General features: G+C 42.2%; 1 protein-coding gene across 2 annotated transcripts in view; it reads right to left on the bottom strand.

Moving 5' to 3' along the window:
- Positions 1-25,200, bottom strand: part of Atp13a4 (ATPase 13A4) — a 122,985-nt gene that overhangs the window by 67,186 nt on the left and 30,599 nt on the right. For both annotated transcript variants that reach the window (XM_027412923.2, XM_035444663.1), the window contains exons 2-5: positions 14,960-15,133; positions 4,651-4,797; positions 656-726; positions 484-564 (exon numbers count right to left, since the gene is read on the bottom strand). In XM_027412923.2, the coding sequence (XP_027268724.1) occupies positions 484-564; positions 656-726; positions 4,651-4,797; positions 14,960-15,133 (473 nt within the window). The remainder of the gene's footprint in view (positions 1-483; positions 565-655; positions 727-4,650; positions 4,798-14,959; positions 15,134-25,200) is intronic.

Raw genomic sequence — 25,200 nt, 5'->3', positions numbered from 1 at the left:
CCAAACCCTGTTTCTGTGCCCAGTGATTGATTTGGAATTGTGAAGCTACATATACACCTTGCATGGCATTGATCCAAAGCACTGTACATGCTATTATGTGGAGCTCAGTCATTCCCCCCCATCATGTGTACCTGTGTATGCACATTCATGCGGGCTGTGTGTGTGTGTGTGTGTGTGTGTGTGTGTGTGTGTGTGTGTGTGTGTGTGTGTGTGTGTGTCCATGTTTGAGACCTTGTTCAAGCCATGAAATCTCTCTGAGGCTCACACTGCACATCCTTTCCTTTCTGTTGATTAGCAGTCATATCTGTTCTACTCTCTGACCCCATTAAAAAACAAAACAAACAAAAAGGTTTCTCTGACGATATATGAGGTCATGCATGGGACACACCTTTTCTGATATTAGTGAATCAAGACTGTATACTGGGCTATCTTGCTAACCAATCACAGCCCTTTGAGCTAGGAGAGACACAATTCATGTAGTACCTGATCTCCTGTTCTTCTGATGTTAGACCTAATCCAAATTTTTGATGTATCTTTGCAGAACTGAGCCAGTCTTCCAGGGAGCTAAAACAAAAAAAGAGAGTTGTTTGCAATAGAAAATGACTCTTGAAGACAATCCTTGTCTTCTTTGGATACTCTCGCTGAAGCAACTTACCCAATTTTTTGAAACCGCCCTTCTAAATTATTCCAAACATATCTTATTTTCTGAACTTTTATGTATCTCACCTACAAAAAGAAAAAAAAGTATTACAAGAGTCTCCACTTTGAAGATCATGGTATGCATACCAACTGGAGAGCTGAGGAGACATTTGTAGAATAAACAAAGGTAGAACCAGAGATGGTTCTTAATTTTCTTCTTTCCTAACTCTCCATCCCCGTCTCCTCTACTACACAAACAGCATTTTTATTAGAAGCTGTCACCCAGTCTGCATGTTTCAGCATACTGATAAATATATGAGTAAATGAAATGCAGTCTCCACATTTCATTTCCTTACAAACTAATAAAGAAACAAAACATACTACAAAATAAAAGTCATGTTTTGTAGTCCAATACATATACCAGAGAAATGTCTGTAATAAATATATAATATAATAGTTATAATGACATAAAATGTTGCCTTTAAATAATGCAGAAATATAGAAAAGACAGGTGGCTGAAGACATCATGGAAGAGAAAACATCAGAACCAGAATGTTAAAGGGTGGGAAGAATTTTGGTCTGGCGAAGACTGGAGAGAGTAAGTGAACAGGCCTGGTTGAATGCAGAATGAAGGATAAGGCTGGAGAAATAAACTAGAGCTACATTATGAGAGGCCCAGATGCTGGGATGAGTCAGGGGCATCCTTGCCTTGCAGACAATGTTGGGTTTGTAGAGCAGCCTACGCAAGACTTGATGAAGAAGAGCAAAGAGCTGTAAGGAGAGAGAAGGGCTTGTTGCAGCCAAGTATACTCCAGCAAGTAGGGCTCTGGGGTGTTAGCAGAGGCAAGGAAAAGAGATTCTTGCTTATGCCCATTATTCTGATTCCCTTAAGCAATTTTTTATATGATACAAATCCCAAGAACCGGAGACCTCAGTAAGCAGGAAGAGAAACAATGGGGCTCCAAGTTTGCTGTGGAGCATTGGTTATCATCCCAGGGTACTTACAAGAATCATCTAGAAAGCTGTAAAGAATATTGATGCTTGGGTCCTGTGGCCAAGAGGTTTAATTTGTCCACAGTGTACTTTGAGCATAAATACTTTGAAATTTCCCCCGGTATTTCTAATGTGCAGCTGAAGCTGAGGAATACCATTCAAGGCTTCCTGTTTTGGCTGCTCTCCGATTTGTGTTCTTGAGCACTTCAGCTAACCTTCCCTGTACCTCAGTTTCCCCAGGAATAAATGGAAGCATTTGACCAGATTATGTCTAAATTCATTCAGCTCTTTTCTGTGTATTCTACATTTATGCATGTTGTAGTCAGCCACCAGGTAAAAATTTTTCACAGGGAGAGTTTTATGGGGGGAGGGAGGGAGGAAAGAGAGAAGGGGAGTGCAGAGCGACCTCATGGGAGGATAGGGAGAGATAGAGAGGGGAGGATACAAGAGAGGCAAAGAGCTAGAGAGAGATGGGTGGCACAAAGGCCTACCTGCCCCTTCAGAAGAGTGGCAGGAAAGAGAAATTTTAGAGCTGGGAAAGCCTCTAACTGGTGTATAATAAAAGTATTCAATACATTTTTATAAAATAAATGACTGCTATGTAAAAGCATATGTCAACTAGAAAATACCGTTTAAATCTCTTAGTTCCAAAGCCTTACTAAATCATGATTCTATTCAGTGATCATGTAGCTCTCTCTCTCTCTCTCTCTCTCTCTCTCTCTCTCTCTCTCTCTCTCTCTCTCAGTGCTAAATGTTATAATTTGTAAAAATTGCAATGAGGTTTGTTACAAAGGAAATATTTGAAAACATGTCTATTTCCAATTGATTTTCCATATGAAATGAGAGCAAATTGCCACTGGGAAAAATCCATCCTTCATAAGCTGTCAAATACAGGGAGGAAAGAATATTTGAAAGTAACCAACCCTGGGGCTTATTAGCCAGCACAAGTCAGGTTGGAACCTCCAGTTTCTCCCTTTACAACTTAAATTCCTTTTGAACGTTCCCTGTCGTCCTGCAAACCAAGTCAGCAAACACAGCTGTGGTCCATGAACACTTGGTGCTCATCACACAATACCTTCAGGTCTTCCTGAAGAAGGCAAGGTATTATCACCTCTGCTTTGCTCCTGGTGACAGTTTTGATTATGTCACTCCAGAGCCTAGAGCCCTCGCTCCAGCATTTCAGGCTCTGTCCTCACAGGATATGATTCAAGTCAGCCTCAGAATAAATCTGAAAGTCCCTTGACTTTAGGATTCAAAGTGCACAAAGTGAGGGTTGCCTTCATTTTTAATTCCCCAAATTTGATGATCTGTGTTGGAACATTTCAAGCAACAAACTGTGCGTAGGACGAGAGGCCTCCACACTGGGCTCACATCAAACCATATTGAAAAACGGACAGCATAATAGGTACAAAATGTCCACAAGCCAAGCCATCAACAAGCACGAATGAAGAGGTTTCTGCTAAGTGTGACCTCAGGCCATAAAATGGATTGGTCTGCTATCTTTTGACAAATTCTGAGACTATTCCTGTGGTGAGAAACCTAAGTCCAGGCTGGACCGTTGAAGCATCTTTGAGAATTCTCCCCAGAGACTTCTCTGCCTGGACCTTATCACCGCCCTCCAATAGGAGGTGTCAAGAAGCTGTCAAACTACAGTAGGCATAGCCTTTGCAGGTGAGTTTACGTATTTGGCCATGGTCTAGAACTTCATCCCAGGAGAAGCTAGGACATGGAGCATCTGCTGTGGGTGACTTTCATGTTTCTACCGAGGAATCAGAATAGTCAGCTCCCCACCTTCTTACTCTTCATTTCTTTGGAACATATAAAAGTGTCTTCCTTTTTGCTGGCAGTCCTACAGCATAGTATCCCTGCTCTCCTCTCCATCATTGTTTGAAAACCTGTCTCTGTTTTTTGAAGAAGACACGCTAATGACTATCACCTTGGGATTCGTTTTTCACTGCCATCAATATTATCATGGCTGCACCTAACACTCTAACACTAATGAAAGTTCCAGTTTTATTATGAATATTGACTGCTATAGTTCACAAATTGCCTTAATATTTGACTCTATATGTGAGGTTCATAACAGCCCTGATAAAAAGGCAGAAAGAGGATTATGACTTTGATTTTATACATCAGAAACTTGATTCAAGAAGGCAGTAACTAGTAAACTCCCTATATACTAACATGATAAAGACATTGAGACTGGATATAAAAACTTCCCGTTTTAGGGCCTCTGTCCTTACTTGAATTCTGTTTATTTGGGAATTTCTTCGTTTGCCTTCTTGGCTATTAAAGGTGCTGATATTTCAGGGCAGTAAAAACCCTGAAGCCACACCCAAGGCTGCCCTGGGAAGCCCCATTCTCAGCTTAAAGTCACCTCACAGATGAGGCACTGCTCCCTGGAGGAGATTAGCATCTTCTGTATGTTTACGTGGGCAGTTCAAGACAGCTGGGTGATGACAACAGACAATAGAGGGCTGCTCATCAACTGACCGTTTTCATCTGAAAACCTCGACCTTAGTTTCAAAAGCTAATTTTAAACAGCTCTCTGGTGTGTGTAACTGTAAAAGGAAACATTTTAGCTCATAAAAACACATTTTTAACATGGATGTTAACTAGTCAGAACCCAAGCAGTTCTCATTTAACTGGACAAAGGGGAGCAACTCAAACACATTTGGATACCACAGTTCAAACTGAGGTCTTCTGCAGAAATAAGCAAATTCCTTAGTATATCCATCACGGATTACCTTCACTATAAGACTGGCCTTGTTACACACTTATACAATAGGAATGGTGTTTTAAGAGTATCCTGTACTGAGTACCTCCTGCAGAAGGCCTGGTTCTATTCCTAGGACCCGCATCAGAGCAAACAATCTAACTCCAATTGCAAGATATTCAATTTCCACTTCTGTACTCCATCTGCATACACATTGCACACACACACACACACACAATCACACTTGAAATAAATGATTCTTTAATTCTCTGGCATCTCAGACACCATATGCATTTACATACCTTTAGATCTGGCTTTCTTATGGCTCTGTTTATGATATATTCCTCATCTGTAATGAGAGGGTGGTCAGGAGTGAGACCAGGCGTTCTGCTCAATGCTGACAAGGAGATCCACATTACCTTTTTCCAAGAATAAACTTTGAATTCATCCTGGGAAATAGACATCAAAACCCCCAGAGAGTTAAGAGAAGTCATCAGACTAAAATTCATCTTTAAAAACATCACTTCGTATAATGTTGCATTATGAAGCTAATAAACATTCTAGACATAAATGCATATTATTGAAATGTGACATACAATGCCTCTGGATCTTAAGAGACAAATATTTGTGGTCATTTATTAAGGAACCTGTACTGAAATGTGATGAACTAACACAAAGAGCAAAGCACATTCTCAGACAAGAGAGAGATTTCCCTGAGACCTTTCAATCCAGCTGGCAAGTTCACAGGGAAGGAAATAAACCTCATGTGTTTCAAGGGACTGTTTGTCCCAGGGAGCAGGAAGAAATCTGATGAATGGAACTACCCCTGTGTTGCCTGGCTTAACTCAAAATTCACCTTTCCTTCAACAGTCTCACTGATACACTCCCTTCAAGAGAAAACAAAATAAAATTTCTAAATTGTCATCACAGTGACTTTGGAAGGTTCTCCATTCTCATAGTTCTCCTAGATCAGCTTGAAGTAAGAAACAAGGTTTACTGACTGTAAGCGGGCCCTTGGTGTGGTGTTCTGGGACCTGCTCAATGAGAGTACAATGAAAAGCTGAAGAACCCTGGCTGCATGCATCAAGTGTGCACAGAAGTAATGGACCCCATGAAGATATTAAGCAAGGTGGGATTGAAGAGACACCCTTACACATGACCCCCCAAATAAAATTATTTCCCTTTGTGGTTGACTGATTTATTCCTCATAGAATGAAACTAGGAGTACAAGCTTGGTGAACAGGTATCGCATATGCAGACTTTAAGAGCAACTGCTATAAACCTTTGGGGCTAAGAATAATGATGAAGGAAGTCTAACCCAGAAAGTTAATGACTGGGAATATAGATCAGAGCTGAGGTTCATCACCACCACACACTCACTTGCCTTGAATATACCTGAGTTCACTGAATTATGCAAGGGGTAGCAAGAAGCTGCAGTAGTTGGGTTTGGTCTATTTGTTATCCAAAGAGAAAACTCCCCTTTTCTGCTATTCCCTGGGGCAGGAACACACAGTCTCTCTCCTCTCCTTGGTAAACTCACATAGCTAGAGCCTAACCATCCTTCACAGTCAAGCTCAAAGGTTCACATCTTGGTAAATGTCTGAGTGAGCTTGGTCTTATCTAGTGATTGTCAAGAGTACTGAAGATCCTTGGTGCCCTCTGTCCTTGGTGTTTATCAACATGAGCAAGTGTATTAAAGGGTGGCAGAGAAAAGATATTCACCAAGCCACATCTGACAGAGGGCTGATCTCCAAAATATACAAAGAACTCAAGAAGCTAATCCCCCAAACACCAAACAACCCAATTAAAAAGTGGAGTACATAACTCCATAGACAATTCTCAATAGAGGAATCTAAAAAGCTGAATAGAGAGGAATCATGAAAGACACAGAAAGTGTTCAACATCCTTAGCCATCAGGGAAATGCAAATCAAAACAACTCTGAGATACCATCTTACTCCTGTCAGAATGGCCAAAATCAAAAACACCAATGACAGTTCATGTTGGAGAGGATGTGGAGAAAGGGGAACACTTCTCCACTGCTGGTGGGAGTGCCAACTTGTACAGCCACTTTGGAAATCAGTATGGTGACTCCTCAAAAAAATGGGAATGAGTCTACCACAAGATCCAGCAATTCCACTCTTAGGCATATACCCAAAAGAAGCACATTCATACAACAAGGACATATGTTCAATGATGTTCATAGCAGCACTATTTGTAATAGCCAGAAACTAGAAGCAGGCTAGATGCCCCTCAACCGAAGAATGGATAGAGAAAATGTGGTACATTTACACAATGGAGTACTACTCAGCGGAAAAAAACAGTGGAATCTTGAAATTTGCAGGAAAATGGATGGATCTAGAAGAAACCATTCTGAGCGAGGTAACCCAATGGCAAAAAGACAAACATGGTATGTACTCACTCATATGCAGATTTTAGACATAGAGTAAGGATTACCAGCCTACAATCCACACTGCCAAAGAAGCTAATAAAAAAGGAGGTCCCTAAGAGAGACATACATGGTCCCCTGGAGAAGGGGAGTGGTTCAAGATCTGATGAGCAAATTGGGAGCACAGGAGGGGCGAGGGAGCTAGAAGAATGAGAAGGGGAGAAGAAGAGGGTTGCTGAGGACATGAGGGAGCAGAAAGTATGAGTCAGGGGAAGAATACACAATAACAAGAATGGAGATACCATAATAGAGGAAGACATTTTTGGTTTACAGAGAAATCAGGCACTAGGGAAATGTCTGGAAATCTACAAAGATGACAACAGCTAACAATTTAAGAAACAGAGGAGAGGCTACCTTAAATGCCCTCCCCTGATTATGAGATTAATGACTGACTTATATGCCTTCATCCAGAAGCTGGTGAATGTAGAAGCAGATACCCATAACTAATCACCGAACTGAACTGGAACCCAGATGCAGAGAAGGACCAGTGAAGAGCACAGAGGTAAAGACCAGGCTGGTGAAACCCACAGAAACAGCTGACCTGAACATCTGGGAACTCTTGCTCCCCGGTCTGATAGCTGGAATACCAGCATGGGACGGATCCAGACCCCAGGAACATGGGTTTCTGTGAGGAAACCTCAGAAATCTACTGGACCTCCTGTAGAAGCCCAGTATTTATCCCTAGCATAGGTGTGGACTTTGGAAGCCCATTCCATATAGAGGAATACTCCCTGAGCCAAGACACATGTGGATGGACCTAGGCCCTATCCCAAAGGATATGAAAGACTCTGATGACACCCTATGGAAGGCCTCACCATCCAGGGGGAGCAGAAAGGATATGTGACAGATAAGGTTTTAGTTGTGGTGGTAGGGGAGGACTGGTGGGAGAAGGGAACTGGGATTGTCATGTAAAACAATCCTGTTTCTAATTCAAATTTTAAAAAAGTTGGTAAAAAATAAATAAATAATGGAATAATTTCAACTTACCCTAATAGGTAGCAATAACAAAGTGTTTCTGCAGTTACCCAAACTAAAACAATGACATTGGAACACTACTAAAAATTAAACTCTAGACTCCTAAAAAAAAAAAAAAAAAAAAAAAAAAAAAAGGTGGCAGCATTAGGAAGACTGAGAACCCCTGTCTAGAAGGTCTGAACTTGTGATACCTCAGTCTCTTTAAACAGGTTTACATCTTTGCAACAAAAGAATTAACCCTGATTAATCCTTCAGCCTCAAAGAGCTGATTTGCAAACCACTGAAGAATGACTTCCAGAAGCTGAAAGCACAGAGAGGACCTATGTTTGAGTTGGGCAGACAAACAGAAGAAACAGCATCCTGTCTCTTGTCCTTTTGAACCCAGAAATACCAGTTTAACTTTGATAGGTAAATGAAGTGGAGTCTGTTGCTTATCATGCTCCAGACTTTCCGGAAAACCACTTCTTGGAGTTTAAAAGCAGTATAATAGGTCTCCAGTTTAGGCCAGTCCTATGACTTTTGTGACATAAGAATTTGGTCCCCACACATAAAATATACTTTGGAGCTTTCCTTAAGAACAAAAGTAATCCATTCTGAAGGTCCAAAGAGATATTACAAACTGAGGACTTTTCTCTTAGAGGTGAGTTCCGAACAGTGCTAAAATAGTGACCTCCACCTCGCTGGGGTTCTTGATAGACTCAGCTCATCTTCCCAATGATGCTGAGCTCAGAGAGTTGGCATTAGCTGGAATTTTAGCTTTAGTTACAATGTGTGTGGCAAATGCCTTTATCAGACATCAAGTGGGCATTTATCTTTCAGATAAATGGATTTGGAGAAATCACAGACAGGCCAGTGTCTCAGTTCTGCTAGCACATAGTGACCAAAAAGGAGGAGGAGACACAAAGCAACCAAGTCATATGACAAAGGTCTGTGTGAAAGAAAGAGGAAGGAGGAGGAGGAAGAGGAAGTGGAGGAGGGAGGAGGAAGAGGAGATGGGGAAGGGGAGGCAGAGGAGGGAGGGGGGAGAGGAGAAAGAGAAGGAGGATGGAGAGGAAGAGGAAGAGAGAAAAAGGGAAGAAGGAGACAGAGGACAAGAGAAAAGAAAACCCAGAACAAGCCAGAATGTCTTTGGGATTTTCACCGGGAGTTTTGGCTTGTTTGTTGTTTTCTGAATGGACAGTTTCGGGTAAGCTAATTAATCCTCTACAATCTCTAGAGCTTCAGGTACTAAGAGTTAGCCCTGCCGGGCGTTGGTGGCGCACACCTTTAATCCCAGCACTCGGGAGGCAGAGGCAGGCGGATCTCTGTGAGTTTCAGGCCAGCCTGGTCTCCAGAGCCAGTGCCAGGATAGGCTCCAAAGCTACACAGAGAAACCCTGTCTCGAAAAACAAAACAAACAAAACAAAACAAAACAAAAAAAAAAGAGTTAGCCCCTGTTGGCATGCCTACTACCGGCACCTCACAGTACCACCCTGTTTAGTCTACACAAGGAGGGAGAAACTGCTGAGGTCTCACTCTCCTGCAGAGGCAGTGGAGAAAGGGGTAAGTACCTTCATGTTATGGAATAAATCACACACACCAAATTCACATGTTGAAACCCTAGTTTCCAGTATATTTAGAGATAGAGCCTGGAGGAGGTGCTAAGGTTAGCCGCAGTCACAGCTGACACACTACTCTGATAGGCATGATGTCATATGTGATAAGGGAAAGAAGCCAGAAGTGTGAGTAAACAGAAAAGGCTAGGTGAGGAGGTGACTAACTGAAAGCTAGGGGAAAAAAGGCCTCTTCAGAAACCAGCTCTGCTGATGGTCCTATGTTCCAAAGACACAGCCTCAAAGCTGTTTGTCAACATTTAATCATTCCTCAGAGGCTCAGGCTGGATGTCTAGTGAAGTGGAGACTGGGTCTCAGGAGAGGGAATATGCACCCAAGAGAATCAAGATGCTGTACCCTCCTGCCTTCTTACACAGCTTTTCACCTCAGTATCTAGAATCAAAATACTAATGAGAACAATAAGGTCATTTATTATCTATGCAATTCCAGCAATTCCATTTATTTCATTTAGTAAAATAAGTACTGGGCACCTGCTGCGGCCATATGCCACGGGTACCATAAAGGATGAAAAGTAAGCCCCGTCCACCATCTTCATAAAGCTGATAAGCCAACAAAAGACACAATAAGAACAGAGCATTGTCAGAGAGATGAAAGACCTACAGCTCAGAGAATCAGAAGGCTCAGGTTCAAGCTCTTTGCCCATATGGGTTCCTCCACGTGGATCACTCCCCATGTGCCTGTCCCCATCAGCCACTATAACTTTTTGACTCATATTTATAGACCTCATTTGTGGGGCAACCTGATGAACTTCATGCATCAAGTCTTTATTTGTCAATAAGTACACCCCCCAACCAAATGCCTGCCCATAAGCTAAGCCTGTGTCCCACAACAACTGATACCCATAGAGTGTGTGCAGGGAAAAAGAATGGAGGGAGGGGCTCCTGTTGCCTCAACTCTGAAATGCAGATGATGATAACTGCTTTCCAGGGTTGTTATGACAATTAGAATAACCACAATGGAATTCTATAGAAGCTGAAAAGCAAATAGTATATTAATTCAAAGGAGATTCTATACCAGCATGCCAATCAGAAATGAAAACAGAGAAGGAGAAATGATAACTGCCTCCAGAACTGGAGAGGAGAATGAATTAACAAAGACTATAAAGACATAAGGAGAAGGTGGTACAGGGTTGAAGAATGAGGAAATTTCAAGAAATAAGATGGAACACCCACTTTCTATGCTCTATATGGGAGACAGGGATTCTCACTAGAATGTCTATAGTAAGGACAGGATTTCCATCTGTCTCATCACAGCCTGGGTCTGATACCTAGCTGGTGCTTGGTAAATAGCTTACTGAATGACCAGGCAAATGTGTGGGTGCTTCTCAGAGAAGCCTTGTGGGTGAGAATGGAGATAAAAACCAAGTGTTGCGCTGTGGTGGGAAGTGGGGATTCTGAGAGACCAGCTCGCAGAGGAGGAAGGAAGAAAGAGATGTGGGACCAATAAGCAAAAACAGCACAACTTAAAGACACCCCTGCTGGACCTGTAGCCTTCAGGATGGCATTTGCATGGCGGCTTTGCAGAGTTTTTGATTGGCTCTAAGGCCCCTAGCTTTGACACCATTCATTGGAACATCAAAATGAAGTGCCTTCATTTAGGCATCATATCTCAGCACCAAGAAGCTATCCTCTGCAGATCAGGGGGCTGTGACAATAGGTGACACGCAATGACAATGAAGGGGAAAGTGTGTCTGTAATTATAACAACGATATGGAAATCACCAGGAGCATTTAATTCACTGCACCGATGAATGTAAATCATGTTATTTGCATAGAAATGAAGCAACACTACAAAAATGGGTTAAAATTCACAAATAGATAAATGATGAATCAAATGCATTTTAAAATTTATGAAATAAGATTGTAATTGCACTCATCTGTGGGGGAAAGGATAAAAAAAAATCTCATGCTTAGTATTGCTTAATAAGAAAAAGAGCTGAAAATAAGCTGAATACAGAGGATTTCCAGCAAGCACATCATGGCTTTTTATGTAGAGAAACGACCACTTAATCAGTATCTGTGATAATAAACTGTAATCTTACCGGCTTGAGATTGATGATAAATACCAAGCACAGATTTTTTAATAAGATGAAGAACAGATACACAATGCATTTTTGGGTAGGAGTCACTCTGTCCTCCTAATGGAAACTTGTTAGAGGCTAGCTATTGCAATATAATTCAAACAAAATCTTTTAAGTTGTCGTTTTCATGCAATAACCTAGCAGTAGACTTTTAAACTATTGATGGTGAAAGCATATTTTTCTCTAAGTCTCAGATAGTTAGCATGTTGGAAATAATTGAGTTCTTGTCTAATTACATAAAGACCAATTTAGAAGCTCATTTATTTGGAGAGTCTCTGGCATAGCAAATCCATTTAAAATGACACATAAGAGCAGGTAATTAAAAATTAAAGTTGAAATCAAGATGGAAAAGGCAAGATTGGAGGGAGTTGAGGCATCTCTGATTAGTTCTGGAGAGGCAGTGGGAGGGGCTTGATAGATTCTCATGATTAAAAGAAAGGGACTCCATGGTGGGTGTAGCTTCCAGACCAATGAATGAAGCGTTGACACTTTCCAGTCTGTGCCCATTTGCAAACATGACTACAGAAAAACTGGAAGGGACCACCTGGCTGGGGAGGGACAGGTCTGTAGACTCCAATCCCAGAACATCTGCCCCTGCACAGCCGTGCTAGGTCTGCTGTATGATAAAGAAAACACAACGTCCCAATGAGCAGGGGTGCCTTGACTATAGCAAGCTCTCTCAAACAGAAAGCTTTTGGAGATTCAGGAATAATTCTCTCTCTCTCTCTCTCTCTCTCTCTCTCTCTCTCTCTCTCTCTCTCCATACACACACACACATACACACACATATGTACAGACATATACACACAGACATACATACATATACACATACACACACACATATATATATACACATACACACTGTACACACATATAGAAATACACACATGTACACACAAGCATAGGCACATACACGCACATACACACACACATACACACATATGCACAAACATACACACACATACATATGCACATACACATAGATACATATGCACAGACATACACATATATACACGTACATATATAAACAGACATACACACGTGTACACATACACGCACACCCCAGTGGCTTTGGTGATCTACTTCACGGTTTGTAAATGTTTCCACATACATCACCAATCATCTCCCATCAGCTCAAAACTAAATACTTGATTAGTCAATAGTCCCACTCTACAAATAGACTAACCAAGGTTCTGAAAACCTGGTAACAAACTTAAGGTACTAGGACTAGAAGTCTGGCTTCTGACAGCAAGTGGGTCCCCTCTGCCCGTGTGTGAGCACCTTTTGATATTCACTCGTTAGCATTCTTTTTCCCGTGGTTTCTTTTCACCTCTTTCCCCTCCATTTCCTTCACTTTCCTATTTTCTTTTTCCATTTCCTTGCCCATTTCCTCTTATTCCCACCTAAGCCCTGGGTCTGTGAGCAGCGTGGAGTGGGGAGTGGGGAGGCATAGGCTGGTCAGCTAAGAGTCCTCAGAGCTGTAGTCTCTGGAAGGCAGGGTTCTCCTCCACTTCTACGGTTCTGCTTCTACTGCAGCAAGAATGTTGCTGTCTGGGAGCCAGTTTTTGGTGCAACTTGGAGTTAAATTCCTTTCATGCTACAAGATCAGAGAGAGCCCTGTGGGTTCTTAATTCACATGAAATGATATCCTAATAAAAGAATCCTGAGCAGGGTGTGCAACACAGTGGAAGAAAAATGGCTGACCATATGCAAGGTTGTGGGCTTATGCTCGCCACTACGAAAAGGGAACTCCAAGACTCCTAACAGTGGGAGTTGGGGTGTCTCTGACACTTTCACCTGTTCTTGGAACCCTTTTCTGCCTACTGGGTTGCCTCATCCAACCTTGATATGAGGGTTTGTGCCTAGTCTTATTGTAACTTGTTATGCCTTGTTTGGTTGATATCCCTGGGAGGCCTGTTCTTTTCTGAAGGGAAACAGAATGGATCAAGGGTGGGGGGAGGAGAGGAGAAGGGAGACTGGGAGGAGTAGAGGGAGAGGATAATACGGTTGAGATGTATTATATGAAAGAAGAATCCATTTTTAAAAGGAACCCCAAATGATAGCCTCTCATAAATATGTATCATCCCCCTACCCCTATTCAGTGGCCCAGAAAACACACCTGCCTTGGTAAGACACTCGGGCTGTGTATAGGAAGTCCACTTCTAACAGCTAGCTAAAACTGATATTTTTTTTCCTCTTCATACCGTATAAACATCTACGGCTGAGTCACAGATCAAATATCCTGCTCTTTGTTCCTCTCCCAACAAACTAGTGAAGTCATATACAGGAGTTCTGACAATAGCAGTCTTTTCTCACTGTCCTTTGCCAAAGGTCTCACATCACCTGAGAGCTTGTCAAAGACACAAATTCTTGGACACAAATCCATTAGATTGGCGACTCTAAAGGGTTGAGGGTTGGAGCTTGCAGTCTGTTTTCACAGGCCCTCTAGGTCATTCTGATGCCAGGTGAGACTAGGACTTAAGTGACAGAAGTGCAGTGTAGTGGGAACAGCCCTAGGCGAGGGCCTGGGACACAGAGTACTTCATCCTGTCCCCTTGTCTATGAGTTTAGTACATTCCACCATGTTCCTGGGGCTTTACTTTCTAGTCCATCAAATGTCAAATGCTAAGGGACTTAGCACTTTTCTCTCCTGAACATCCTAGAAGTCTTCATGAAGCCAGCCTTGAGGGAAAGCTCAGATTAATATCAATTAGTCGTTCTTACTACATAACAGCCTCTTGATCTCTTCAAGTCTAGAAGTTTATTCTTCAAGAATATCTAGTTAAATTATAGTTGGACCCGTGAGCTGGTCCCAAGCCTCCACCCATACAGTGTTTCACGTATGGTGCAGTGATTTGAAGAGATCAGGATCCAGTTAAAGGTTGGGTCCCACAGAACAAGCCAACAAAGACAGAAGCGGTTGGACTCCCAGGTTAATAAAAGGTTATCTCAAGCTGTGTTAGTCAACAGGCTTCCGTGTAGCATGTTTGGGTGTTTTTTGTTTTGTTTTGTTTGTTTCATTAGGAGGCAGTGAGCTGTTTCGCTCTGATTGACTGACTGTCAAATGTGCTGCTAGTCTCCTTTCTTGCTGCATAGATAAATTGTTTTATCTAGAAAGACTGGCACAAATAAAAATATGTTACACTCCCAAAAGAGCAGTGGTTCTCAAGCTGTGGGTCTTGGCCCTTTGGAGGTTTTGGAGGTCTGTCTAATGACCCTTTCACAGGGGTTGCATAGCAGGTATCCCGCATATCAGATATTTGCATTGCAATTTATAAAAACAGCAAAATAAATAAATAAATAAATAAATAAATAAATAAGAAAGGAAGGAAGGAAGAAAGGTCCTATTGTAGACAAATTTCTGGGTTCTGGGCAGGTGCACAGTGATGGAGAAGCCTACTCATGTGCCAAATGCCTTGGGGACATCTCCCCCGGACACCTTACAACCCAATATCTAGGCAAAGGGACACCATCCACAAAAACAGATATACACTTACAGTTGTCTTCAGCAGTACAATATCGGCATCTTGCAGGGAACAAGGGACACAATTTGCCCATACATGCCAGGCTGGTCTCCAGTGAAACACCAATGGGAGGATTCCAAGGGAGAAGATGGATCCAATGAGACAGAGAGCTTTCCGACAGCCTTGAGTCCTGTAGCCAAATATTTCCTGAAACAGAAGTGATTCCAAGTGTTGGTCAGTAAAGATAATGGGACAAGCACCACCTTTGGGGATGAAATGGAGGCAGGGAGTGAATTGTCTAGTGAGGGAAGACAGGAATGGGAGGAGGGTAGAAAGAATGAAGCCAGATTCCTGACCAAGAAGTTTCAGACATGATTCTTGATTTCCAAAAAGAAGCTTTTAGCCATAAAAAGCAATGTCTACAGTCTAAACACGGAGCTCCCCTGGACCAAGCGTTATCCTGAGTGAAAGCACAACTGGACTGGGGCACTTTGTGTTGCAGAAATCAGTGTTGTCATTTACTAGTCATGTGAATTTTAGTAAGCTATGTGATCCCTTTGTTGCCCACAAAAAAAATGGGATAGTGCTAGTACAAAGTTGCTGTTGGGTGGAAATAACTGAATATGTATAAGTCTACATCAGAATCTCTCCTGCTTCTGCTGCTGCTGATGGTGGTGGTGGTGGTGGTGATGGTGGTGGTGGTGATGATGATGGTATGGTGATGATGCTGATGATGGTGATGGCAATGGTGATGATGATATTGCTGCTTCTGCTAACATTACTATGACTTGGTCCCATAGCCCCAACACAGACATGAAACCCCAGGCCCTGGTTTACGGGCAGTTAGACCCAAGATCCTAATGTTAACCACTGTGCTTTTGATAGTTGGTGTCTTAAGGTAACAACTGCACTGAGCATTGAAATTGGCATCACCAACTTCTTTGTCTCATGTAGTGAATACTACATCAACAGAGAAAGGTCTTTTCTGGAAGGTACTCCAGTGTGTAGTCACTAGATCCTTTCCTACCACACTAGTGCAGTCATATGGGAGATGAAGGACAACTTGCTACATTACCTAATTCAGTATGACTTTGCTGAAATACTCTTAACCCATTTTACAGGGTAGACGTCTATCCTGTTATGATGCTTCTCTGTTCAAGCTCAAGCTACTGCTTTCCAGCTGCCAGGATTGGGCTAGCTCCACTCCACATCCAACCTACAGCCATGCTTGTTGATCCCACTCTAACCAGTGTGCCTGTCCCGAGTCCTTCCCATGGCCTCTTCTGTTCTACAGTTTTGCATAGATCAGCTTCTACTCCCCAGTCTTGCCATCCTATTACTTTTGAAAAGTAGTATTTAAATGTTTTCTTACATTGGCAGTGGAGTCCCATGTAATTTGTATGAGTTACTAAGTGCCAATGTGGAAACTTCTCTGTTAGTATTTGAAAGTGTCCTTGTGTTCATCATCAAGAAAGACTAAGCATAAATAATTATCTTCCTTCTCTAGTTAAGTAAGTTCAAACCTTTTTACCAGTAACTAATAATTATCGAGATAACACTGCTAGCAGCTAACAGTTGTTGGGCATTTTGAAGTCTCTCCCTAAGCACTTTAAAAATATCCTCTTACATAGTTGAAAAAAACACATATTCTTCCCAAGGCACAAAGCTCAAACATAACTCAAAAGTGGCTTTGTAGCACACAGAAAATAGGGTGAGCTGCTGTTTCTAATTGGTCCCTTCTTTCTACATCCTTAATTTCAGTTTAATTTAATTTAATTAGTTTGTTAAGTGTTATCCAAATAGCAGACATGTGCTAGACCATGACAGAAGTAAAAGAATGTCTCTAGTCTATACAAACTCACTAGATTACCGGGGGAAAGAAACACAACTGTAAGGCTAAGTAAAGAGCAATGGAGAGAGATACAGAAGATGGCCAAATCCCTTATCATCCAAATGTGGTCATGGGCCCTGTCATTAGTGCTATTACTAATGCCAGAAAAAATAGGAGTATACAGTGTCCCTAGCAAGCCACCTCCATCTGACCCTCTTGGCTACCCTGTAGTTCCAAAGACTGCTAATTCTTGGGCATGTCCTTTAGTTCATGATCTGTGATATGTTGTTAAATTTTCTGTAGAAAGGGTCAAAATATTGCACAAGGCATGTTCAATTGTTGCTTGCTGATCTCACAGATTTGAAGTGAATTATATGACCAGAACTATTGACGGATATGGGGCATACGTTGCAAAAGTTAGAATGGTGCCATCATCATCATCAGGCACTGATTTGCTTCTTATGTTATGGAGTGCCTACCATGACTCCAAATATGCTTGAAGCAGTTGTGCTGTCCCCCTCCCCCGTCCCCAACTGCTGTCATCTCCCACAAAAAGAGATTGATGAGCCCAAAAAATGGCATTAGAAAAATGCCCAAGGAATATTATACAGGCTACGGGCACCACAGATCACCACTGTTTTGCTCTCTTTATCCTCCCACCCATGTGTTCTTCCTCACATAAACATGGAGACACATACACACTTCTCGCAGGGGCATTCCAAGGCCCTGTTCCAGAAGGTTCATGAGGCCGACACAAGCTGATCTTTCAGAGTTCACTCTCAGAAACCCAGCTGAGGGCCTCACACAGTCCAGGACTTGGTAAATGCAGAATTGGGATGACGTAGAAACATGAAGGTGCAACTGAGAGTGACATCTAGAACAGGACAGTGGCTGTCTCCAAAGAATCTTCCTCGTGTGATAGCATCCTGTAAGTTCATCCCAACAAGTCCTCAAGGGAGCCCTCAGCCTTTGAGTCCTGCAACCTCTCAGCACAATGACCCTTCATAGGAGGACTCAAGATCAGCAGATCTCAGAAGCTGAGCATACCAAAAGAGGGGAGTGAACGCCACTGCCATGCCCACCAGGTAAACACCAAGAAGGTTTAGCTTTCCTATACCATCATTTCCACAGTCAGGATTTTTCTGTCTCTGTGCAAATATGGTTCTTAAAAATAGGCTCTGGACCCATTCCCTGTGGAGGGATACTCTCTCAGCCTAGATTCATGGGGGAGGGCCTATATCCTGCTCCAAATGATGTGACAGACTTTGATGATCCCCTTGGGAGGCCTCACCCTCCTGGAGGAGTGGATGGGGTTGGGATGGAGGGTTGGTGGGAGCATGGGAGGATGGGAGGGAGAGGCAACTGAGATTGGTATGTAAAATAAGATTGCTTCTGATTTAAATAAAAATTAATTTCAAGAATAGGCTCTGGAATCTTCCTACAACCATCCCTCAGCCTGATTATTATGCACTTCCTTTAAACACATTAATTCATCCAATCATATTACAGTCAAATCATGCTAGCCTAGACACCTTTACATCTCTCTGCAGACTTCATTAAACATTTGAAAGCTTTAAAAAATCAAATTTTTAAGACTCTACCTCCCTAAAGATAATCTCTTTTCCCTTATTTCCAAATGTTGAGTGTGAAAAGAATTCTTCACTGTAATTTGAACGTGTGTATAGCAGACCATGTTAAATGCATGTGCTTTTCTGCTGGCTTCCCTCTAGGACCTACAAAAATTCTGTCCTGGTAATTTCTCATTTGCCACTCTTAGGCAAAGAAGAATTCCGTAGGCCTCTAAGTCAATTTGAAGTTCAGATTCAAGTGAGAAGTTCTCAATCCGAATTGCCTAATCCAGGAATTTGGAGGGTGTGGGGAAGCAAAAGCGTTCCTGTTACTGTTGTTGCTGCTGAATTGATAAACAGTCTTCAAACTTTAAATTGGTCCCCCAGTTATTTTCACATAAAAATTATGATTCAGACATCTTCTTTGAAATTCACCCAAAATTGTGAAAATATTATCCTCCAGATACTTACACTTTAAAACTCAGCTGGAGATCACAAAATCGCATGCACAAAATAACCCAAACTGTCTAATGAGTTGGGATGTTGTGTTGCAATCTGTCCACACTGTGGGATTTCAGCCATACATCAAGCATATGAACTTTTAGTAAGAAAACAGTAGAAAAAGCAGGTGCAAAGGATTACAACAGCATTATAACTTTTTATAAATTTTAAAACAGATTCAATTTAAAGAGGATAATGAACACACAGGCAATACAATGAGTTTTCTGTTGGGTGAGGAAAATACAGTTCTTAAAGCAAACAGCTTGAATGCTGTTCACTTTACATATTTGTAATCCCCTGGTATTCAGGGAGCTGAGGCAAGAGGAACATAAACTCAAGGCCAGCTTTGGTAACAAAACACTGTATAAAGTGGTGGGCTCATCACTGAGTTAAGACAGCACATGAACAAATAATGTAAATATACCATGAGCCAAAGATTATAAGCAGTCTAATTATAAATTCCTGAGTTCTTAGGAAGAAATGGGCAAAAAAGAACCAGCCCAAATGAGAAGAGATGCCCTTTAAGGAAAAAAAATCTCTTCTCCTACTTCCTGTGGTCCTAGTTAGGCTCTTTTCCCTAAGCCAAGGCCACACATCAGTCAGGTCTTATACTCTATCTCATTGATTGAAAAGTCTCTTATTTGCTCACTCTGATAGCCTATAGTTCCTATCCAGAGTGATTTTGCTTTCCAGAGAACATGGTCCCTCTCAACCTGGTGAATGTTGCTTCTGAAATACAGGGTCCAAAACTCAGGAATTGTGAGAAACATCCACACTGTCAAGGATGGCCACTCTTATCCCTCACAGTGGAAAATAGTGTCAGTGTTCAAAACCCTCTATGTGGACATTTTAGTTTCTCCCACCTAACTTAAGAAACTCTTAGCATTCCCAGTGACAGAGAACTGGGATATTTGCAGTTAGGGATATATGGAAGGAAAGGGTGCGTACACAGTGCAGACTGGCCACTGCTATGATTTGGAGATTTTTTGGTGCGTTTGGAGCTTAGTTTCTAGGTGGGGCCACTGAGAGGCACTAAAACCTTTAAGGGATGGAAAGTAGTGAGCATCCTTCTATCATCAGAGACACCACTCCGAAGAGAAACCTGCTAGCCTGCAGTGATGGGAACAGCAAGTTGTTACGTAAGCCTGAGCCTGAGCCTGAGCCTGAGTCTGAGCCTCAGCCTCAGCCTCAGCCTCAGCCTCAGCCCAGAGTGTTCTCTGGCTTCCTGTATTAGCAGAGAGCCTTGCCTGTGGCCACACCACCCTAGCTTACCCATTTCCATTTTATTTCATTCCTAAGCAAGGTTAGACCTGGTTACTACTTCACTGGGAGATACAAGCCTTCCCTTCCATTCATGACCCTGACATCTGCCATGTGGCTTTCTCCTCAGTCTATACTTTCAACCTCCAAAACTATGAAACAAATAAGCTAGGTTGGTTTGGTTGTTTGTTTGTTTAGTTGGTTGGTTGGTTGGTTGGCTGGTTGTTTTTGGCTTGGTTTGGTTGGGTTTTTTGTTTGTTTTTTGGTTATCAACAGCCTTTCCCGGGTATTTCAGTATAGTGTCAAAGAACAACTGATATACACAACATGCTTAGTAGTGGTGACAATACAGTCCAACATGTCAGGAATCTGATATGCTGAGGAAGGGATCAAAATGACCACACGGTCCCCTGTTGCTGCCTGTGTGTCTGACCTCACCATATGCTGCTCCTCTTCTGCATCACCCTGCCCCACCCTTGAACACTGTTTCTAGTTCCCTGAATCCCAAGCCCCCATGGCAGCCTCAGTCTCTGTGTGCTACTTGGAACTTCATTTAACCTAATCTCATTTCTCTTTTTGGGATGTGGCATGTCCCTTGTTCTCAACTCTGGAATGTCACCTATCTAGTCACATCTCCTCACCACAGGATTACTAAACAAAACAAGAACAGCACTTCTGTCCAGCCCTGAAACCAAAGACGCCATCATCAAAGTATTCCCATGCTGTGCTCCCCAGGATAAAGTGTTACTTTAGTTCAATTAAAAGTGTCTACCACATCTAGGGCTATGGGTAAGGTATGAGTGCCAAAGATAAATTTTTCACCCTCAAAGGTCTAGCAGGAGAGAGGATGAATTTTAAAATAGCTATAATTCAGAACAAGAAAATATTAGGTGCCATATGAAATGCACAAAAGGCAAAATTAGTTTTAAATGATGAAAGATCCTACCGAGATGATAATTAGCAAAAGCCTTGCAGGAAAATGGCTACTTGAAATTGACTTGGAAGTAATCGGTAGAATTTCAGTAATTGGGAAAGGAGGAAGAGAGAAGGGCCTTCAAGAGGTGGGACTAGCCTTCAGAAAATGTGCTGGGTCTGGAAACAGGGAGTACACTTAAGGACAAAATGACAGTCTATTGTAGGACAGGCACATTGTGCACAGTTTAAAAATGCAACTATGAAGCTGAGCGTGAGGGTACTCACCTGTAATCCCAGCCCTTGGATGTGAGGTAGAAGGATCATGAGTTCAAAGACAACCTGAGCTACATAGTGAGTTGGTGACAGACTGTGCTGTGTAATAAGACCCTGTAGGGAGGGGAAGGGAAGGGGAGGCGAGAGGGGAGGAGAAGACAGATAACTTTAGGTGGGGAGGGGTTTTGGATTTTAAGATATAGCTATCATTTCATCTAATGGCCACCCAAAGGAAAATTTACTTACAAACTACACTTAGATCTTTTCTAGTCCATAGCTATGAGTTGTTGTTGCCCTACATTTATCATTCTCAAGCTGTCAGGAGCAGAGGTCACTGCCATATATGAAGAAGTCGTTGCATTATATGAAGGCAATGGTGAAAGAGAGCAGTACAAGTAGGTGTCTTTGGGCTTTAGTTTCTTTAACTACTCCATTCCCTGTTCTTAGCCTGCGATGCTGCCATCCAGGGCTATGAAAATTCTTCCTTGTCTCTCCAGGTAGCTGCCCAGAAAGCATCTTATCCAACACTTTGGCAGCAGAGAAGGTGGTAACACCCATACCTGTGGATGACAGTCTACCTAAACTTGGGGTAAAGGTGAAAACACAGTTTCTATGAATAAAAACTTCTTATGTTAACATCACTCTGAATACATGTTTTTCCAAATATATTTCACTCTTGTAACCGTACACAGAAAGTCTCATCAACTGTGGATGAGCATAAGGAAGATGAGGTTCAAAGAGGCCAAAGGATGTACCTAGAGTCATCCAGCTGGTAGGTACCAGAGCCCAATCCCTCTTAATTAAAATTCTTTCTACATAACAAGCCTGCCTCTCATAAAGATTCTCCCTCCTCCTCAGCTCGCTGATATTCTCATTAGTAGGTGTCACCCAGACAGGGATTGAACACTTGCTGATTGTTCACAATTGAGCTAATGGATGTGCTGCCTGGACAAGTTCTAGGTTCCTCTTAAACAGGTTTTCACGGGCTTCAAACGGCAGAGTGTGAAGAAATCAGCAAGAGGCACTCCACCCAACGGCCACTCAAATGACGGTGGTTTCTGCAGGCAGCATCCTAATCATTTGGTCAGGCAGTGCTGGGTGAGAGTTAATTTCTAGGCACACCTGTCATGCTGAAATTGGAACATCTCTTGCTGGGCATGTCCTTAGTATAACAGGAAATATATTTGGTATTTCTTCCCAGTTCCTGACCCGAGCATTCAAAACTCCAGGGATTTCCCAAATGATTGCAGTGTATGCTTTTGTTCTGGTTGGCCCCCTTTCAAGCTTCAAGAAATACTGCGGTTACTTCAGGAGAACTTCAGTGTGGGAGTTGATGGCCAAAGGGTTTGAATTTCCGGTCCCACCTCCAGTCTCAGGGGAAGGAAGTAAGGCTAGAGAGTGGGTTCAAAGTCAATATTGTCTACGTAGTGAAACCTCCATAAGAACCCAATGATAGCATCAGAGAGCTTCAGGTTGGCGAACACGTGGAGGTACCAAGAGGGTCTCACACCTCAGCTCAATGGGGATAGAAGCTACTGAGCAAGGATCCTTCTAGACCCCACATATATTTTCCTCTGGCTGTTCATTTTCATTTTTATAATAACCAAAAATACTAATAAGTAAGTATAATATTTTCCAGAGTTTTGAGAACAATCCTGGCACATTGTCAAACATAGATGTTTGGGTTATATAGGAACCACATAACATTGTATCAAGACAGACCTAAGTGTGGGAAACCTGAGGACCTGATACTTGTGACTAGCACTTGAGGTGGGGACAGTCTCATCAGACTGAGCCTATACATCCATGGAGTCTGAAACTAATTTTGGGTAAGTCAGAATTCAGTTGAATTATAGGTGAATCATTTGGGTTCCTGACAATTAGCCTGTTTAAAGACAGGGAAAACAGACATACTTGATGCCAGAAGTTTGAGAGATAGAAAAATAAAACCCAACACCTAATTCATAAGAAAATAAGATCACAGACAGGCCAGTACCTGAGGTGACCACCTGTCTAGGCAGCCTGCTCCCTACGCAGTATGCTGACCCAAGCCCCACAGGGAGAGGGAGGGTGCGGGAGAAAAGGCAGCAAACTTAAAGGTGATGCTCCTGTTTTATCATCTAGAAATGGCTCCCCCATCTAAAATAAACCAGAGAAATAATCCCTGTATCAACAACTACTGCAAGAATGAAGTGGGATTGAAGGTGAGGCATGTCATTCAGACAGAGTCTGTTATTGTGAGGAAAGTAGATTTACGGTAGACTGGTAAGTTCTAAGCAACACCTGGGTAAGTTGGTCCCTCCACATGACTCAGATCTCAGCTTGGCTCTCCATAGTCTGAAGCAGTTTCCAAGCCACACCTAGCATATCACTCCTTACATCTCTAGGAGCCCTTCTCTCCATCTGATAGCTTTGTTTGGGGTGTGTGCATATCTGTCTGTCTGTGTCTATGTGTATATGTATCAGCGTGTGTGTGTGTGTGTGTGTGTGTGTGTGTGTGTGTGTGTGTGTGTGTATGTGTGTGTGTCTACATGCATGTCCCTGTATGTGTCTGGTCTGTGTATGTGTATGTCTGTGTGTGAGAGAGACGGGGGGGGGGGGGTTACTATATTGCATTTTTAAAAGCTCCAAAGAGCTTCCATTTGTCAAGTTGATTGCTGGCACAGAGCAGACCAGATTCTGCAACCCAGCAAGTCTAGAAAAAGTTTTAGATAGATAAAGGCATGGACTACATTGTAAGGTTTTCAATCTAAGCAAGAAGACTTAATATTTCTAGACTGGACAACAGGTTAGAAGTGGTAATCATGTTCTGGAACCTGGTGATTGCTTAACGGACATCCAAACCAACTCTGCTTTCCAAGATAAGCTTTCTTCCAAAGGGCACAAGAAGGAAAGAAACCATAGGAGAAGAAATGATCATCTCCCCAAGTCATGCCGGTACGCTTTTACCAATGACAAAATGGCTTGATGACAAACATTATGACCCAGTATGACTGTGTCTTTCCCCCTGAGCTATCACCAATCTTTTGACCCAGGAGGACAGAGATGAAAACCTTCTTATGAGCTCTACAATGAAGGTGACATGAAGAGACTACAGATCACTGCTCTCTCCACATCTGTAGCACCTGCTTTCCTGGCACTTCCACCTCCACTGGAGCCAAGGGGACTTCCTAAAGAAACCTGTTCCATGGTCAGACTGCCCAATTGAAAATAAGGAAGCTCACTCCCAGAATTCACCACAATCACCAACTTTGTGCACGCTTTTTTTTTTTTCTATTTTATCAAACTGCTACCATACCATGAACGTCATCTTGTTCATGCATTGCTCCCCATTTCACAGGTCAGTCAGTATCAACCTAATATCCAAACTACATCCAGCGTCAGCAAGGGCTTGCTAACACCCACCACAACTGCTTTTTTCAAACTGCATTGGCATTGTAGTGAGTGGATGTCTATAATTATCCATTAAACTCAACGTACTTCATGAACTTCTATATGGCTATATGATGTAATATTAAGGTCTACATAATGTGTAGCATTTAATGTCCCATGTTCCTCAGTGACGACACTCTCTTACGATTATTGTACTTCTGATGGTTCCTTCACTCAAGTTCTTTTCTTGTTCACAGAGCTGTCTCACAGAGGATCCAGTCTTCCACAGTTTACATGCTAAGAGCTACACCCTGCTGATTCCAGATGCTCTACAAAGACAACAGAAATGTGACCTCATATCCAGCTGCTTTTATTTTCATGATTTTCTCTACTTGTTTATTTATTTAGGAATAATTACATTTATTCTCACAGGAAAGAGTAATCTAAGTTTCATTTTTGAATTAATTTTTGTGTTGTTATTTTTGTTTGGGGTGAAACTCAGATATAATTTGGGGTTAATGCAAGGTTGATTCCCCAGCTGGTATGGTTGCTTA

Source organism: Cricetulus griseus, chromosome 4 (assembly GCF_003668045.3).
Source record: "Cricetulus griseus strain 17A/GY chromosome 4, alternate assembly CriGri-PICRH-1.0, whole genome shotgun sequence".
Classification (NCBI taxonomy): domain Eukaryota; kingdom Metazoa; phylum Chordata; class Mammalia; order Rodentia; family Cricetidae; genus Cricetulus; species Cricetulus griseus.
Note: the sequence above shows the minus strand (reverse complement) of the source record. Positions and strands in the feature narration are given on the sequence as shown.